The following is a 17,827-nucleotide window of genomic DNA, read 5'->3' as shown; positions in this document are numbered from 1 at the left end:
ATAATACAATTACTACAAAAGAAATTGATACTTTGTTACGAGACACCAAAATAAAAAAATAGATAGATTTTTAAAGGACGGGAGTATTAAAGAGTCAATGAGGTGGATTTTGTTTTTAAATAAATTAAGAGTATAAATATTGGTGGCATTTACATAAGTAGAATATTAGAAAATATAAATTAAAAAATGTGTAAAATTAAGTGCACAAATTTTGTGAATAAAGAACAAAGAGCGGAGGGAGTAGGCTGCATATTCTGTGCTTATTGGGCAGAGTCGTAATAATATTGATTTGACCGAATCAACATATGGTATAGAGGTGATCAATATATGTTTATACATATTTCAATATATATTGTATTGTAAGATAATGTTTATTATTTTTGTCCGTCCTAAAACAATAATCTTATTTTCATAAATAACAATATCACCATAAAACTACCCATACTTTTTCATTTTTATTACACAATTGCCACTGTTTTTTACACTAATACACTCACAAGGGCAAAAATGTCTTTTACATATACTTTTTACCCACTATCAATATAATATCAATATTCCTTAAATTTCGTGTCCAACCTAATTAAGACTATAATTCTAGAACGGATGAAGTATATAAATATATATGAATCATCCTATAGCATATGCTAATTAAGTTAAATGAGCATCATACTGACTTGATTGGAACAGTTGATCAATGCACGATGGAATATTATATCTTTCTAAAATAATTTAAAAACAATTACCTAAAGAGTAGATATAAAACGATTAAATAATGGGAAATTTTATACAAAAATTTCATTCATCAAAGTCAATTTTTTTTTATAATTTTTCAATCATATTTTTCTTTCAAATAATTTCATATTCATTAGTTTCTATATTCTCATTTATATTAATAATGTGACTAAAATATCCCTCGAAAAATATTATTTATCTTTACTATACCAAAATAAAAAATAAAAAATACACACATATGCTCATACATCATTAGCAAAAGATATAATATAAAATAAATGATATTAATACTCTCTCCGTCCCAGATACCGTGTCTGCTACACTGTAGACACGGTATTTTAAGATGGTGTAATTAGTAGATAATTAAGAATGTATTAGTGAAAATAATTATCCTATAATATAAATAATTATAAATTAAGATTAAAATAACTAATTAGTTTAATTAAAATTTTAAAAATTTAAAATGAGATTAAAGTGTGTAATCATTTTCCAAAAAAGGAAAGTGACATGGTATGTGGGACGGACAGAAACGACAACGTGGACATGGTATCTGGGACGGAGGGAGTATTATATTTTTTTCATTATTTGTAGGCATCAAATTTTTTTTTATACTAAACAATTTTATGTATTTATAATTTTATTTTATCTTATTTTAACAAATAATACCCAATATCTATAAGTTTGAGATGTATTTAAGTATTTATTAACATTTTACAATTATACCAACTTTTAATATCCCTAACTATGAGAACAAAATTAATAGTTAATATAAAATATTATATTTTTATATTATCGACACAATTTTACATATTTTACATAAACAAATTACCTCAAACTAAAATACTACACAAACAAACAAACTCTATGTTTTTGTAATATTATTCTATGGATTTGTTTAGTTTGAAGTTGAGTTTGAATTTTTGTTTTTATGTGTTTTAATTTAAACAATATTTTGTGAGAAAAAATAATATTTAATTCGTCCTATAAAATTAGAGTATTTGAATTTGATATGAGAATTAAAAAAAATCAAATATTTTATTAAAAATTAAAAATAAAAATATATTTTGAAGTATTTTTGAAAATTTAATTAAAAATTTAAAAAAAAAATAAAGAGAGAAAATGTAATCAAAATAGTAATATTTATTGTAAACAAATGTTGAACGAAAAATAATAATTAAATATTAATTTTGTTAAAATTAACAATGAAATAAATTTAAAAAACAGACTAAACAATAGAATAAAAATAAATTTAACGGAGCAATTAAGTATATGTTTATTGAAAACAACACGAATTTATATATATATATTTGAGATTGTAAAGTTCTTTGGATGAAATAATTTTTTTTTTTTGAATAAATTTTATAATTGCCCCTTGTCTTTCAATAAAATTACACAAAATACTTTGTATTTTATTTATTGCGTGAAATCCGTAAAATTTGCACAAAACACTCTTCTTATCCAAAACTGATTTTGATTCTAAACAAAGACATAAATTACAAAATTTTTATACAAATAAAAAATGTAAAACATCTGAAATTTTTTTTTTGAATAAAATAAATAAATAAATAATTGATTAATAATTCAATTTATAATTTTTGGAGATAAAGTGTTATCTTATTTTTACAATAACTATAAAAGTAAATGATTAATCAATAATTTATTTCTTTATTCAAATAAAATACGGTTTTTTATATATATATATATAAAACTTGCGTAATTTAGTAATTTAGGTTTCTATTTAGAACAAAATATCAGTTTTGGACAAAAATGATATTTCATGCAAATTCTACATTAACACAATGGGATTTCAAAGAATAAATAAAATATAAGATGTTTTGTGCATCTTAACTAAAATACAAAGGGATAGTTATATAATTTATCCTTTTATTTAAATATTATATATGAATAAAAAAATACATTTTTATTAAAAATATATAAATAAAATTGTATTTATTGAGAAAAATAAAAACATAAAAATCGCAATTTTTATATCTTTAACTCTTAATATTATTATGGTGCATGTATAGCCACACGCTTCTAATGTTTTCATATATCGCATAATTAATTTTGTAATTAAATCTCATCGATATTTAATTAATGCGATTTATTGAATTGGAAATTATTACAAGTACATTTGGACCATTTTTTTACCTAACATGTTTTTTTTCTTAACTCCTATGATTTTGTCTTTTTTCTTTTAACTATTTATTTTTTAAATCCTTTTATGATAAATATTATACTCCCTCCGTCTCAGATACCATGTCCAAGTTGTCGTTTCTGTCCGTCCCACATACCATATCACTTTCATTTTTTGGAAAATGATTACACACTTTAATCTCATTTTAAATTTTAAATTTTTTTAATTTTAATTAAACTAATTAGTTATCTTAATCTTAATTTATAATTATTTATATTATATAATAATTATTTTCACTAATACATTCTTAATTATCTATTAATTACACCCATCCTAAAATACCGTGTCTACAGTATAGGAGACACGGTATCTGGGACGGAGGGAGTATAATATTTAATAATTATTCTTCATAGTTAACATTACAATTTACTTATCATAAATGTTTCTTTTCAAAATCAACAAAATAAAATACAAAATTTATACTCCTTCCGTCCCTAAATAATTTATCTATTTTTTTATTTTGGTCTGTCCCATATCAAAATATTCATTTCATTTTTTAAAGTAATTTTACTATCTACCTAACATTATAAATACCATTCCAATTTACAATATATTATACAAATATCATTAACTTTATATCATACAATACTAAGGTTAATTTAATCTTTTTACCTTTATTTCTATTTTATTCCAATATAAAAGTACTAATATTTCTAAAACTCCGTATAAAAAATAAATTGACTATATAAATATGAAACGGATAGAGTATATGTTAACTCAAACATGGTCGCTGATATGACATTTTTTTTATTATTGATTAACTCATATTAAATGATAATAATAATAATAATAATAATGTCCGTAAAAGGATGATCTGATATATATAATTTTATAAGTATTTGATTATAATTTCAAACATAAATACTCATTATTTATTTACTACAATTTTCAATAAAAATATATTATTTTATTAATTTTGAAACATTTTATAGAAAACCATATATTGTTATTAAGAAAATTTTAGAAACATGAACAAAAATTTTTAATAAAATATAGGCATAGTATTTTTTTCGAATAAAGAGAATTAATCAATAAGGGATGTGTTTTGTGTCAAGTTTGTAAAGTTTTTCAATGTTAATAATATAAGAAATAATATTTTAGATTAAATAATTATTTTTTTGGGGTAAGAAATAGAATATATTTTCTCTATTATTTTTTCATCTGCTCTATATAATTTGTTTTTTTTAAAAATATGATTATATATTTTAATTATATTTTAAATTTTATAATTTATAATTTTATAATTTTAATTAAACAGTTATCTTAATTTTAATTTATAATTAATTTTATTATATAATAATTATTTTTATTAATACACTTCTTAATTATATTTTACTTAAATTCTTGTATTTATAGTAACATAGACTTTTAATTTGGACGGATCAAGTATTATTTATAAAGAAAATAACAAATATCCAACATAACATGTTAATAATATACTTCCTCCGCCCACATTGCATGTTCGAGTTACTGTAGATACAAGAATTTAAGATAAGTATAATTAGTAGATAATTAAAAATGTATTAGTAAAAATAATTATTCTATAATATATAATTTTAAATTAAAATTAAAATAACTAATTAGTTTAATTTTTTTATAAAAACTTAAATAAGAAATTTTAAACTTAGATTAAGATGTGTAATTATTCTTAAAAAAAAATAAAATAAATAACATGAGATGTGGGACGAACATAAACGGCATGGTAGGTGGGACAGAGATAGTATAACACACATTTTGATAGCACATTATATAATTTTATGTAGCATAATATATTGTATTTCTCGGCACAATAACTAAATTATATAGCACAACATAATATATCACTCAGACAACAAATGTTAATACATATGTAGTATATATTTTGAAAGCACATTATATAATTTCATATAGCACAATACAGTGTGATTTGAGCACAATAAACAAATTATACTGCATAATAGTACAATATATAACCCACATAACATTTTTTTATATATATAACACATCATATGTAATAAAATATTAATTGCTTTAAATTATTGTGCTAATTTAATTAAATCAACAAAATCAATACTTTAATAGTCATTATTATTTATATTATGTGGATTTATATATATATATATATATATGATATATTCCATCCGTTTCAATTAAAATTATCATTTTTATTATTTTTGTCTGTTTCACTTGATATTTCTTTTTTATTTTTTAGTTAAAATAATTATATACTAATATTTCGATCCAAAAAAAAATAATACACTAGTACCAAAATATCCTTAATTTTTACATAAATTACAATTATTTTATTCAAAAATTCTTACGCTGGTAATTAATAAAATATTATCATTTTTTAATTTAATACCAAAATCTAAAACTGAGACAAGTGGAGTATTTCTTTTATTAATATTCATCATAATTGTATTAACAAAAATTTCTGGGGAACAAATCAATATAAAAATAAGGCAGGAAATAAAAGTAAAATGGATATATGTGTTTTTTATAAAATTTTGAGTTAACCAACTTTTTTGTATATTTTCCCTCTTGATTAAATAAAACAAAAAAATTGAAATAATATATATTATAATTAGTAATAATGGCAGTCGTCTTTGTCCTTCTGAACCTTACAAATTTTAAAAGCAAAATCAACTGAGAATTCCGAGCGAAGGTTTGCTGCTGAAAACTGAAAAGGACAATTTAAGGAACCGTTAGAAGGATTTGGAGCTCCATTTCCTCCTCCTTTACAGCTCTCCAATCAATCATATCGGAGTCTCCCACCATCTTCACGCTTTCCTGATTGTGGTGTTCTCATCTTATTCATGATCGGTACCCAAGCTTTCACTCAACAACCGCCGCAGCAGCTTTGAGGAGGAATACTCTTTCTGTTTTTTGCCTTTTTTGTTTTATTCGGTTGAAAAGCGATCAGTTTGGACTGATTCGCATCTCTGCTGCGCTTCCAATTTCGTAAGCCTTTTTGTTGTTATTTTTAATAGTTTTGATGCAGAGTGATCGAATTTTGGATTTATGGTAGTTATTTCTCCCTGTTTTGAGATCGAATTGGTTTTTGCCTAAAATTAGGTTTTAGTTAATGAGTGGTTCATCATTCATATCGAAAATTGGATTCAAATCCTTCATCTGTTATTGAATTTGGTTATTACTGCTGGTGAATGAAATCGAGTAAAATTTAGTTGCTGAAATTTTTTTGAATATTCAAATCCTTACTTTCCGCCTGTTCACTTTCACCATCTGGAAATTTAGATTATGCGCGTGATTGCGTACATAATTTTATCTATATTCACTTTGAATTATCATCAGATACAAATCCAGTGCAATACCTCGATGTTTCGAAACCGAATATGCAATGGCTGAAGATAATATGGTGATGTCAGAATCCGATATCTCTGCTCTGAAGGAGACGCTCTGTGCTCAGCAGCAGCTTCTTCAGAAGCTATACAATGAATTGGACGCAGAAAGAGAATCATCGGCCACAGCTGCTAGCGAAGCTCTGTCGTTAATTCTCCGCCTACAAGGCGAAAAGGCTGCCATAAAACTGGAGGCCGAGCAATACAAGAGGTTATCAGAGGAGAAAATATGGCACGCTGAGGAATCCTTAGCCATAATCGAAGACATAATATATTCGAAAGAAATGGAAGTCGCTGCTCTAGATCACCAAGTCCAAGCGTATCGTTGCAAACTATTGAGCATTGGCTGTCTCGACGAGATAAAAGCTTCTGAAGTTCCTCTGCAAAGATGCGAAAATTTGGTTGAAGAAATCAGTCATCAGAGCCTTGGAAGAAGGAATTCAGCCACAGTTGCTCTTAAGCATATGAAGGTTAGTTCTGACAAAGATGCAGATGCTGATTTTGTTCTTAGGTCAGTGGAGGAGCCAACGGTGCAGGAAGAAACGTCAGACATGGACAGCAAGGTTACCAATTCGTCGGCTGTTGACATCAACTCATACATGGAGCAGATCAGGAGATTAGGCGAACGGGTGAGGGAGATAGCAGGGGCGAATTCATGGAGCGAGACGAGGTCTCTTTCGTCGGCTTCTTCTCAATCCAACAACGTCGGGAATCGAACAAGATCTCCGTCTCCATTCGACTCGAATCCTCTGTCAACTGTGAACGAAACAGAGAAGCCTAATGTTGCGGCAGGCGATCACCCGAGCTCTCCGAGCATCCACGACGTGTTTGAAGTTCCTCGAGTAGTCGAGAGAAACGAACACAAGCTCGGCATCAGAGATGTCATCCACCCTGAAGCTGTCGAAGTACATTGTCCTAAAGAGACATTCGAAATTCCGAGGAAGAAACCGTTGCGATCGTCGGCTCAGCGCAAGAAAAAGCTTCGCCGGCACGAAATTGGTTCCGTCGCTGACGGCTGTTTTTCCGCTCCTCGTCAACAATTATCGAACCGAACATCGGAAATTATCGAAGTCGAGGGGCCAAGTGAGAATAACAACAACAGAGAAGAGCAGGTTAAGTTGTTGAATGAGATTAAGGAAGAAATAAATTGTTTACGAGATGAAGTTAGGAGTTGGAGAGTAAAGAAAAAATCCCCTGCAAGAGAATGTCCATCATCATCATCTTCACTAAGCTCTCTTCAAGAGGTTCTTTAGCTTATAACAATGGCTTCCTCTTCCTCTTCTTCCTTTTCTTCTTTATTCTTTTGATTTATAGCTTCTTCATGACTGTATATTTTTGGATGTATTTTTTTTTTTTTGCAGGCAATGATTTACTTCTGGATTTAACTGGTTACGATGGAGTTGGATGACAGTGTCTCTCTTCTTGCCTTTGGATCTGACAATTTTTTTTCGGGTAAGTGAAAGATTGTGCAAATTCTTCTTCTAAGTGTTTAATTTTCTTTGTTTGTGTTGTTGCTAAGGATTTGATTGTTTCCTTGCTCGTATGATTTGGTGCTGCTACATGAATATGATCTTTGCTTAAAGAATGTTTGTCTTGCACAAAATGAATAATAGTGTGAATTCTATGTACTTTGTCTTGTTACTGATTGTCCCATTTGGGTAAATGTTAGAGCGACCTGCATATCCCTTCTTTAGCACCTTTTCAGAGGTAAATTATACAACACCCTATTTTAGTAAAAATACAAAAAACGTAAAGTTGCATGCATGAAACAAAATTAATATTTTTAATTCTAAATAAAGGGTTAGGTTATCCAAATAATAGATTAATTCTTTATTTTATATTTTTTTTAGAAAAATTATTATTTATTTATTTTATTAAAAAAACACAAATCACCTTATACTCCCCCGTTTTATAAATATAGTATTAATTAGATTGGGTACGAGATTTAAGAAATAAGTGATAGTAGTTGGTAAAAAGTATGAATAAAAAATTTATTTGTCATTGTTGAGTGTATTAGAGTAAAAAATAGTTGCAATTGTGTAATAAAAATAAAAAAGTAGGAATATAATTTACCCACTTTGTAGTTATCAATATAACATATTAATTTCAATATCTGTCTCAAACACTCGATCGTGGTCTTCTTTTTTTAAGTAGTGGAATGTCTGTCCTGTTTTGTGTAGCCATTCGTAGATAATGATATTGCTGAGATTGTAAGTGCGCGTGGGTAAAAAAAGAATGATATTGCTGAGATTTTGTTTTTTTTTTTTTTCCGAAATAAATGAGGATTTGTTCTTATTGTACCTAATTTTGTATTTTATTTTAGTAATTATTCCTTTTCCTTCCTTATGTAAAGATAGTCTATTTGGATTGGCAAAAATTGTAATTAAAGATATTTTTGAAAATTTAATTAGTAATTAATGTAATAATACTTTCAAATTTAATTCACTTTCTTTGCAAAAATAGTTTCTAAAGTTGACTAATTTGAATGGGAAGGGTAGTTTTTATAGTAAATAAAACCTCGAAGGAAATTTAATAATTAAATGTTAAAAATTTATTTTATCAAAATTAATAATAACTAAATTTAATAAAAAGGCAAATTTTGCAAAGAAAGTAATATATTTTCATATAAATCTTATACAGTATAAAGTTTGAAAACTTTAAAAAAATAATATAATAAAGTCTAACATATTTTATTGTTATCTCAAATTATTTTGATTAGTCAAATATATTTTTTTCCTTCTAAAAAATTACATATAAAATGTTGAATATTGTAAAAAAAAAAAATCGTAAACCCCCTGTTATAGAAAGCTCACTACTTTGAGTTCATAAAATTGTTTCTGATCATAAAAAGACCATAATCACTGAAATGTCAGAACATTATTTTCCCAGGTTCCAAATCCAAATTCTGACCATAACTTATGATGAAAATCTCTAAAAACCACCATTATAATCTAAAACACATATCCCTAATACCTTGTTAAAAACAGAGTAAGGTGTCTTTCACCTGCTCACAAACCTTTATAGTAGTCTTTGAACCATCTAAGGAACAGACCATTCTTGATAAAATCTACACATAGCTAACTAGTTTGAGCTCTGGCATCGACTTTCCCGACAGGAAAGACTGTATCAAAGTTAAAGCTTGCTTTGGTTTATGTAGAGGAACTTCATGGCCGGCTCCTCTTACTGTCACCAATGTTAGCCCTTGGTATTCTTGTGTCCATCCTCCTACCTGTTTTGATGTTTCCATGTACTACGAGTAAATTAAGCCATGCCGGTTATTATATAGGATTTGAAAAGTGATGAGCTGACTTACCTGGCCCTCATCGTACCATGCGCGCCACGGGCTAACTGTTGGCAGCTTTAGTGCATCCACGCTGTAGCGCGTGGATGTCACTGGAATTACGGCATCCGTGTCGCCGCTGTCAATAAAAAATATAGAACAATATTTCCTCACATTTTTATTTGAGAAATGAAATTTGAAAAATGAATCATTTCTTATATCCTGTTTTCTTTTCTAAGCCGTATGCAGAGCGAATATAGTAAAATAGGTACTGTCAATAAGGAATAAGACTTTTGAAGTTGATGATGCTATTAGGCGATGAGGTCCTGTGATTTCATTTTAAGGGATCGAGAGAGGAATAATGTAAAACCTGAAGATCCAGATACGGAGCTCCCCCGATTTTAGTAGCTCACGATAGACATCCAAAACGGACAGAGGAGAATCCTTCCAATTTTCAGACACCGTGTCGCTGCAATGAGAATGTAAATCTGTCTATACTCAATCAAACAAGAATATAATGCTAAAAGCATAATTTGAACTAGCAATCACTCGAGGTGGATTTTTTCGACATATTAGAAGTCATTGGTTTGAACTAGCTTCAGTCCTAAATCCAAAACATCGAAACAAGTTTGACACTTGATCCTATAGTGACAATGCTTTTGATTCAAGAATAAAATTGCACCTGCAAGTGTCCCATTTCAATGAGGAGTTATTGGTCTGAACATGAAGAGCATGTTGAACTTCTGGAAGATTGAAGTAGACGACCGAGTGCGCCTCTGTGCAGGGATCATATGCTCTATAAAGACGGCCCACCTTATATTATCAAAAACCATAACAATTAGTAATTCAAATTACAAAAAACAGGTCAGACAAATAATACAACCATGAAAATTTGATCACATACCTTCTTTCTTCTCCACGAATTGTTTTGTTTACTCGTGAACTTAGCCGTGCAGGTGGGCGTGAAAATACTATACATGTCAATGTCTCCGACTTCTTCATAAGCATTGTCAAGAACTTTGTCACATAATTCTGATGGCTTTATGAATGACTCGAAGTCACACGCCCTGTTCAGCAGCTTGAAGGTCTGATCGGAGATCATTCCAGTTGTCCATAGAAATTGGAAAAGTCCCAAGTGGTCATGAAGGTCATCAGTTAGAGCATTTCCGACCTGGTAGAAGAGTTGCCCTCAACAGTTAATCATACATCGACATAAAATATAATTCTTGAACCTAAATCTTACTCAGCAACATTCCGTACCATGAAACCCTTGAGATTGATAAGTTCTTCATTTTTTCTGTTGTGCCTCACAATAGCTTGACTTAGTTGAGGAACATAGTGTCCTATACATCAATAAACAGTAATAATGCTGTAAGGACGAAACACTTGAGAAACTATTAGCTCTACACACACGATACGAACTGTTTAAGCATTAGATTATTGTTTTATATTGTAGTTTAAGGTTGTATAGCATTCTGAAATTGATTTCGATTAGATCACCGCGTTAAAAGTCAGAAATTGCTTGGAGAGAGTTATAGTTAGCAATTTAGCATATGATCACAAACCAGCATAGCTTTCTCCGGTAATGTAGAAGTCCCTTCCTTTATACTGTGGAAAGCGCTCAAACCACCGTAGCAAGAACTCGAGATTTGCAGCAGCTGCAAACAAACAAAGTAAGATATCAAAGCTGCTATACAAGCAGAGATATACAAAACAAAAATGAAGAAATGAAGGGGCAATACCAGTCCTTTTGTCACCATTATTTAATAAGTCGGACGAAGTGTTTGAATATGAAAACCCAACTCCAACAGGGGAGTCCACAAACAGTACATTTGCCACTGCAAAATGGAAAACCTTGAGCAGTGATGCACTCTGAATTACCAAAATAAATAACTAAAACCTAAATTAAAAAAACATGGCGGAAGATGCAAAAAGAAGTCCAAATCACAGTATAGAAATATATTATCAACAAGGTGCTAAAAGAAGAAAAGGAAAGAAGCCAAAGGAACAACTTTTACAATACGGATCCGGCAAAAGAATTCTCAAGTGATTGCTATATAAGACTATCTAACAATGCATCATAAAAGACCAGCTATAGGAACCCGTGAACGTAACAACATTTGTTGATTCAATAGAAGTTGAGATGATCAAGCCTCTCGATGCCAAGATATTCTCATGTAGCTAACTCATTCTTCGTAGATATACATTGGCTCAAAACAATAACGATGAAATCACAAGAATTTATAGGAACCCGTGAACACAACAGCATTTGTTGATTCAATAGAAGTTGAAGATGATCAAGCCTGTCGATGCCAAGATATTCTCATGTAGCTAACTCATTCTTTGTAGATATACATCAACTCATACAATAACGATGAAATCACAAGAATTAGAAGTACACCATACAATCAGAACATATATAGAATAATTGGTAGAATGATCTATTTGATTCACTGCAGTTTGTTAGAAGATTCGGGTAGTGATTATACCTTTGTTCCAAGAATAAGGATTCAAATACAGGGTTTTCCCATCTTTCTCGACATGGAAGGGACCAATTTCCTCAGCAAGTCCATATGCAATTGATGAGCACCCTGGCCCTGAACTTTACAAGCATTTTATAAGAAATCATGCAATAGTTGGAAACTCGAATGAGAGGGCAGTGTAAATATTTCACCATCAAACATCCAACAAAAGGAAGCAAATTCAGAAAGAGGCCTTCAGTTAATAGACACACAAAAACATTTGAGTTGATGCTAATTCTAGGGTTTATATACACATATACTATACTGAAAGGGGAAAATTAGTCAGAAACAATTGTTTATGTATTCATTTCTAAATCATCTCAAGCACCTCCATTGCATCCCTCTCACAAAGTTTACATCAAATTAGAACCACTTACAGACGAAGTATACCTAACAAATTGATACATCATATACATATATATATATAGAGAGAGAGAGAGAGGGGGAGAGAGAGAGAGAGAGAGAGAGAGAGAGATGCGTATCGGAGATTCAGCAAATGGATATACTCTAGGGAAAAGGTAAAAAGTCATTATGATTATGAACCATCCTTTTGGATTCATTTCCAAATCATGAGAACACTTGCTCTCTTAACAAAGTTTGCAAGGTATTAAAACAGAAGAATCACCTCCATTGAGCCAGAGAACAAGGGGCTTGGAATGAGGATCCTCCTCGGCCTCGAAGAACCAATAAAACAGAGCACTTCCAGACTCCTCATTAACAGTAACATAACCTGCATAATGCGCAAACTTCACATTGAAATTCTGGCCTGGTAGCTCCGGAACTCTGTCCGCTAGCTGCTGATCGGGTACGATTAATGACGAAGTAGCGCGGCAGCCGATCAAGTGGAGATTGGCGATGCAGTAAATTAGTAAGACAAAATTGGAAAGCGCGCGGAGGAGCGTCGTCTTCGTCTTCGTCTTCATGTTCCTCCTCCGGCTCCCGGAGGGTTTGAATTTGGGCGAATGGCGTGAGGATGGCCTTTGCGGCTGCCATGTTTGTGTATTATAGGGATCTGCGCCAAGTGATGGGACTTGACTGGCTCAGCTCAGCACACCTCGAGACTGGATATTTTAAGTTTAGAAAGTAAATATAAAATTTCAAATATAATATTCCCTCTTTCCATCCACTTACAAAATTTTTTTTACTTTTTGCAGAGGTATTTAAAAAATAATAATATTTTAATTATAATGAATAATTAAAAATAATATAATAATATTTTTATCTTTACGTTTTTTTTGTATAAAATTATTTATAAAAAAAATAAAATATTTAATAAAATATTAATTTTATAATTAGAAATTCCAAAATAAAATATGTAAGAGGAAATATATATTTATACTTGGAAGTTTGGATTGTGTATCTTTTATAGCACTCCCTCTTCGTTCAAGAAACCTGTAGCATATTGTTCATCTAATGTGATTTGTGTGTCGTGCGGGTATTAAATTCAGTAGGTTTATCTAATGCACACTGCGGGTTCTCACGTTATCAAAAAAAAATGAGCACATTTGGATCGATAAAAATGAATATTTTATTAAAAAATTGATAAATTTTGGGTAGCGATTGCAGGTTTCCACGTCATAAAAAAAATTGATAAAAATAAATAATTTATTGAAAATTTGATAAAAGTATAGTTGAGAGTATTTTAAAAATTTAGTTAAAAATTAAAATAAACGAAGAAAAAGAATATAATAAAATTAGTGGTATATGTCGTAAATAAGTGTTAATTGAGAGCAATTATTAAATGTTATTTGCCAATAGTAATTTTGTAAATTTAGCTAAAAAAAAAAGTATAAATAAATTTGAAGAACATGCGAAGAATTATCTGATATTATAAAATATTAATATAATATTTTAAATATAAAAACAAATTAAATTTTAATAAGACAAAAAATAAATTTAAAATATTTAATTTAATATTTTAAATTGAATGTTTTTTTTCCTTGATAGTTAAAATTCTCAAGAATCTTTCTGAGAAACACATTTACTAGTATTACTTTGTGCAATTTTAATTTTGATTTTACTATTTTAAATTTTTTATTCTGAAAAATATCAAAGTAAATATTTATTTTTTATTTATTATATTTTATAAAAAATTAATTTTATAAAAAACATAGAACATAAGCATCAAACAACTATTTTAATTTAAAATTTTACTATTTAAAATCAAAACTCAAAATCAAAATTTTAAACACATCTATAGATTTTTGTTGAAATTAACATTAGACGCAAGTAGTAATTTTTATATATTGCTTCATAATACTTATCATAAATAATATTTTAAATTAAAATACTAGACAAAAGACAAATTATAATATTATTTCTTTACATAATTTTATTTTTTTTAAATATATAATATATTAATATTTTTTTTAATTTTTATATTATTTTTAATAAAAAATTAAAAAAAAAAATCAAATTTGTTCCTTGGTTGCTTTGCATATCAATTTAGGAGTCACTTCTTTTTGTTATTATTAAATATATACTATTCATTTAAGGTGTATTTGTTTGGGATTGGATTTTAAATTTACTATTCATTCTAATTTTTTTTTTAAAAAAATATCAGATCAAACATTTAGTTTTTATTTTTTATATTATACTAAAAATCATTTTTACATTCGTCCATATCAACACCTATTTATATCAATCATACAACTATTCAAATTCAAAATTTTTACTATTTAAATCCCAGCTTAAAATTTAAACCCCAAATAAACAAGACTAATTACTTTTATTTTTATATATTTTTGTACTATATGAAATTTCATGATACATATATGAATATTTTTTTATTTAAATTTAGTTTTAAACATTTATCTTGATATACATATAAATATTATATATATATATATTTATTGAAACTAAGAAATTAGAATATGATAGTTAAAAGAAAAAAAAGTTATGTAAAAATGAAGTTGAGAGTTTTTTAATACTAGTGGGGTGGCAGAAAGATGAGGCAAAATTGATTAGTATGAGTTATTGACATAAAATTTGATCTCTCAACCCTTATAATTTACTAAAAGTTTACTTAGGGTTTGTTTGAGATTTAGGAAATTTGGGTTTGTATTTGATTTTTATTTGAATTTTAGGATGAGTTTGAATTTTGTTGTTTCTTTTGTGTTTAGATTTGGTTGGGATTTGGAGAGTTTTGATGTATGTTGATTTGATCGATAATGAATAAAATAATATAAATGTAATACACATTTAATTGATAAAATTTATATTGTATGGTTTGATTATAAATTTATATTATACCCAACATATATATATGTAAATTTTCATTTATTTGTATTATAAAAAATTTTATTTTCTACCAAATGACATATATATTGTATATATTTTATTAAATTATACTTCATCCGTCCCAAACACCCTGCAATATTTCTTTTTCGGTATGTCCCAAACAACCTGCAATATTTCCAAAATAGAAAATAATTAATTATACTTAGTCTCCACTCACCTTGTTTAAGACGGAGGGAGTACTTATTAAAATAATTAAAAAAATTAATTTATCATATTTTTGCATAGCTATACACATCATTTTATAATTTAAAAAAAAAAATAAAAAATAACAGAACCACTGACGTTCGTAGACTCTGCACCCTACGACTTACATCTTATAGTCAATGAGCCTATTTGGCGCCCAAACCACCGTGCAATTGCACAGTAGGTTTGGCCAAAGTAGGCTTAAAGAAACACACCTTTAACTTTTATTCAATTGACCTCCTTGTTTACATTTATTATTATTATTATAATAACGCGAGAAAACCCGCAATCGCTATTTGAAAGTGTGTACTGAATAAATTTTCGGTCGAACTTAATACGCTGCAAATTAGGCCCGGCTACATTATTGTTCATGTTATTTGTATTGTTTGTAAAAGAATGTTTGTATTATTTGTGTTATGCACTAGTTGGTTGGTTTATTTATGGTTGTTCTACTATGTTAATTGTTTACTATTGTAGTGGAAATGCAACTTTGTTAATTAATTTGTTTATAATGATACTAGTATTTTGGTTTATGATTATTAAACATATTATTGATTTGCTTGATGATAGTTGTATTTTGGGTTATGATTACTAAAGATATACTCTCTCCATCCTACATATCCTTATTTTCTATTTTCGTTTGTTCCATATAACTTGTCATTTTTTTTTTTTCGGAAATATGATTATTTACTTTAATCATATTTTAAGTTTTATATTTTATAATTTTTTTAATCTTAATTAAACAATTTACTTATCTTAATTTTAATTTTTAGTTATTTTTACTTAATAATAATTATTTATACTAATACACTTTTTAATTACCTGCTAATTATATTTTACCTAAATTTTTGTACCTACAGTAATACACTCAAAATATATGGGACGAAGGGAGTATATTCTATGTAAATAGTTTTGGCTATGACATTATTTGTTTAGGTTGTATTTGTATTATACTCCATTCGTCCCACTTCTCATGTTCAATTTTTTATTTCCGTCAATCTCACTTATTTTGTCACTTTTCTTTTTTTGGAAAAGAATTATACACTTTAATTTTATTTTAAAAAATTTAATTTATATTTTTTTTTTAATTTTAATTATACCAATCACTTATCTTAATCTTATTCTATAAGTATTTTTATTATATAATAATTATTTTTACTAATAGATTTTTAATTATTTACTAATTATACTTCTCGTAAATTTCTGTATCTATAGTAAAACTGACAAAATATCCGAGACGTGGTTTTTTTTATTTTTTAATAATTAAATTGTTTACATTGATAGTGATCCGATCTACTTTCTTTGTCCTACACAAAATGTTAATTTTTCTTTTTTCATTTTGAGTACATAATTTATTTATTTTTCTTTTGGAAATATAATTATACATTTTAATTATACATAATTTATAATTTTATAGTTTAATTAAATTATTTAGTTATTTTAATATTATTTTTACTAATGATTTTTTTTTTAAAAAAAAAAATTGTTTACTAATTATATTTTATCAAAATTATATTATTTACACTAATGTAGAAATTTAACCGGGACGAAATAAATATTTCATTTTAAATTCATGTGGGTAAATATAATTTGTATAAAAATAGTTAGCACAAAAAGAACATTATAAATAATATACTTCCTCAACCCCATTTTAATTATCATTTTCTTAACTTTTGTCTATTTTATTTTACTTGATTAATATAAATCAAATTAATCAAATTTTTAACCTCTTACCATGATTCATTCAATTTTTTTTTTTTTTTTTTATATATCTCCAATAAATAAATATTTTTATCTATATTTAAAATTTCTTATTTTTATAAAATTAATTTTAAGTAAAATTATAAATAAAAAAATTACTTTATTTATTTATATTATATAAAAATATTATGATATGCATAATATATATATTTAAAATACAATACCAAAAAATTACAAAAATACTTATGTTAGTATTTTTGTAATTATACAATATTTTTAATGTTAAGTGCTAAATATGATCCCTGGACAAAGGGAGTATTATAATTTATTAATTTTGCGGACGAAGAGAGTATTATAATCTATTAATTCTTAATCTATTAATTATGCTGACTAAGAAAGTATTATAATTTATTCTTTCCGTCCCAATATAATAGTTTTGTTTACCATTATTTTTTTACATTAGTACTTTTCAGTGACTATCAATATAATATCAATATTTATTAAATTATTGTCCAACCCACCTAATACTATATTTACGGGACGGAGGGACTATTAATTTTGGCAACCTAAAATA

The 17,827-nt window shown here is 27.4% G+C and overlaps 2 protein-coding genes across 2 annotated transcripts; one reads left to right on the top strand and one right to left on the bottom strand.

Moving 5' to 3' along the window:
- The first annotated feature begins 5,537 nt into the window (after positions 1 to 5,537).
- LOC127263391 (probable myosin-binding protein 6) lies at positions 5,538 to 7,963 on the top strand. The gene is made up of 3 exons (XM_051292386.1): positions 5,538 to 5,869; positions 6,221 to 7,511; positions 7,629 to 7,963. The coding sequence occupies exons 2-3, from the start codon at positions 6,267 to 6,269 to the stop codon at positions 7,650 to 7,652; spliced, it is 1,269 nt and encodes a 422-aa protein (XP_051148343.1). The 5' UTR covers positions 5,538 to 5,869; positions 6,221 to 6,266; the 3' UTR covers positions 7,653 to 7,963.
- Positions 7,964 to 9,065: 1,102 nt separating this feature from the next.
- On the bottom strand, positions 9,066 to 13,057 carry LOC127263811 (serine carboxypeptidase II-2). Its single transcript, XM_051293044.1, has 10 exons — positions 12,695 to 13,057; positions 12,037 to 12,144; positions 11,290 to 11,385; positions 11,113 to 11,205; positions 10,808 to 10,890; positions 10,452 to 10,718; positions 10,230 to 10,360; positions 9,918 to 10,016; positions 9,581 to 9,686; positions 9,066 to 9,496 (listed from the first exon to the last, which is right to left on the bottom strand). The coding sequence occupies exons 1-10, from the start codon at positions 12,990 to 12,992 to the stop codon at positions 9,335 to 9,337; spliced, it is 1,443 nt and encodes a 480-aa protein (XP_051149001.1). The 5' UTR covers positions 12,993 to 13,057; the 3' UTR covers positions 9,066 to 9,334.
- Between the last annotated feature and the right edge of the window lie 4,770 nt (positions 13,058 to 17,827).

The sequence above is a fragment of the Andrographis paniculata genome, unplaced genomic scaffold, assembly GCF_009805555.1.
Source record: "Andrographis paniculata isolate CXL003 unplaced genomic scaffold, ASM980555v1 Contig69END, whole genome shotgun sequence".
Classification (NCBI taxonomy): Eukaryota; Viridiplantae; Streptophyta; class Magnoliopsida; order Lamiales; family Acanthaceae; genus Andrographis; species Andrographis paniculata.
The sequence above is the reverse complement of the archived record's forward strand: the minus strand, read 5'-3'. Positions and strand labels throughout refer to the sequence as shown.

What these genes read in the sequence shown, in the direction of transcription:
- LOC127263391 (XM_051292386.1), top strand. Translation starts at nt 6,267, where the DNA reads ATGGCTGAAGATAATATGGTGATGTCAGAATCCGATATCTCTGCTCTG. An exon ending in CACTAAGCTCTCTTCAAGAG is followed by an intron (nt 7,512 to 7,628) that starts GTTCTTTAGCTT and finishes TTTTTTTTGCAG; the next exon opens with GCAATGATTTACTTCTGGAT.
- LOC127263811 (XM_051293044.1), bottom strand. Translation starts at nt 12,992, where the DNA reads ATGAAGACGAAGACGAAGACGACGCTCCTCCGCGCGCTTTCCAATTTT. An exon ending in TCCTTATTCTTGGAACAAAG is followed by an intron (nt 11,386 to 12,036) that starts GTATAATCACTA and finishes TCCATTTTGCAG; the next exon opens with TGGCAAATGTACTGTTTGTG. An exon ending in TACCGGAGAAAGCTATGCTG is followed by an intron (nt 10,891 to 11,112) that starts GTTTGTGATCAT and finishes ATTGATGTATAG; the next exon opens with GACACTATGTTCCTCAACTA.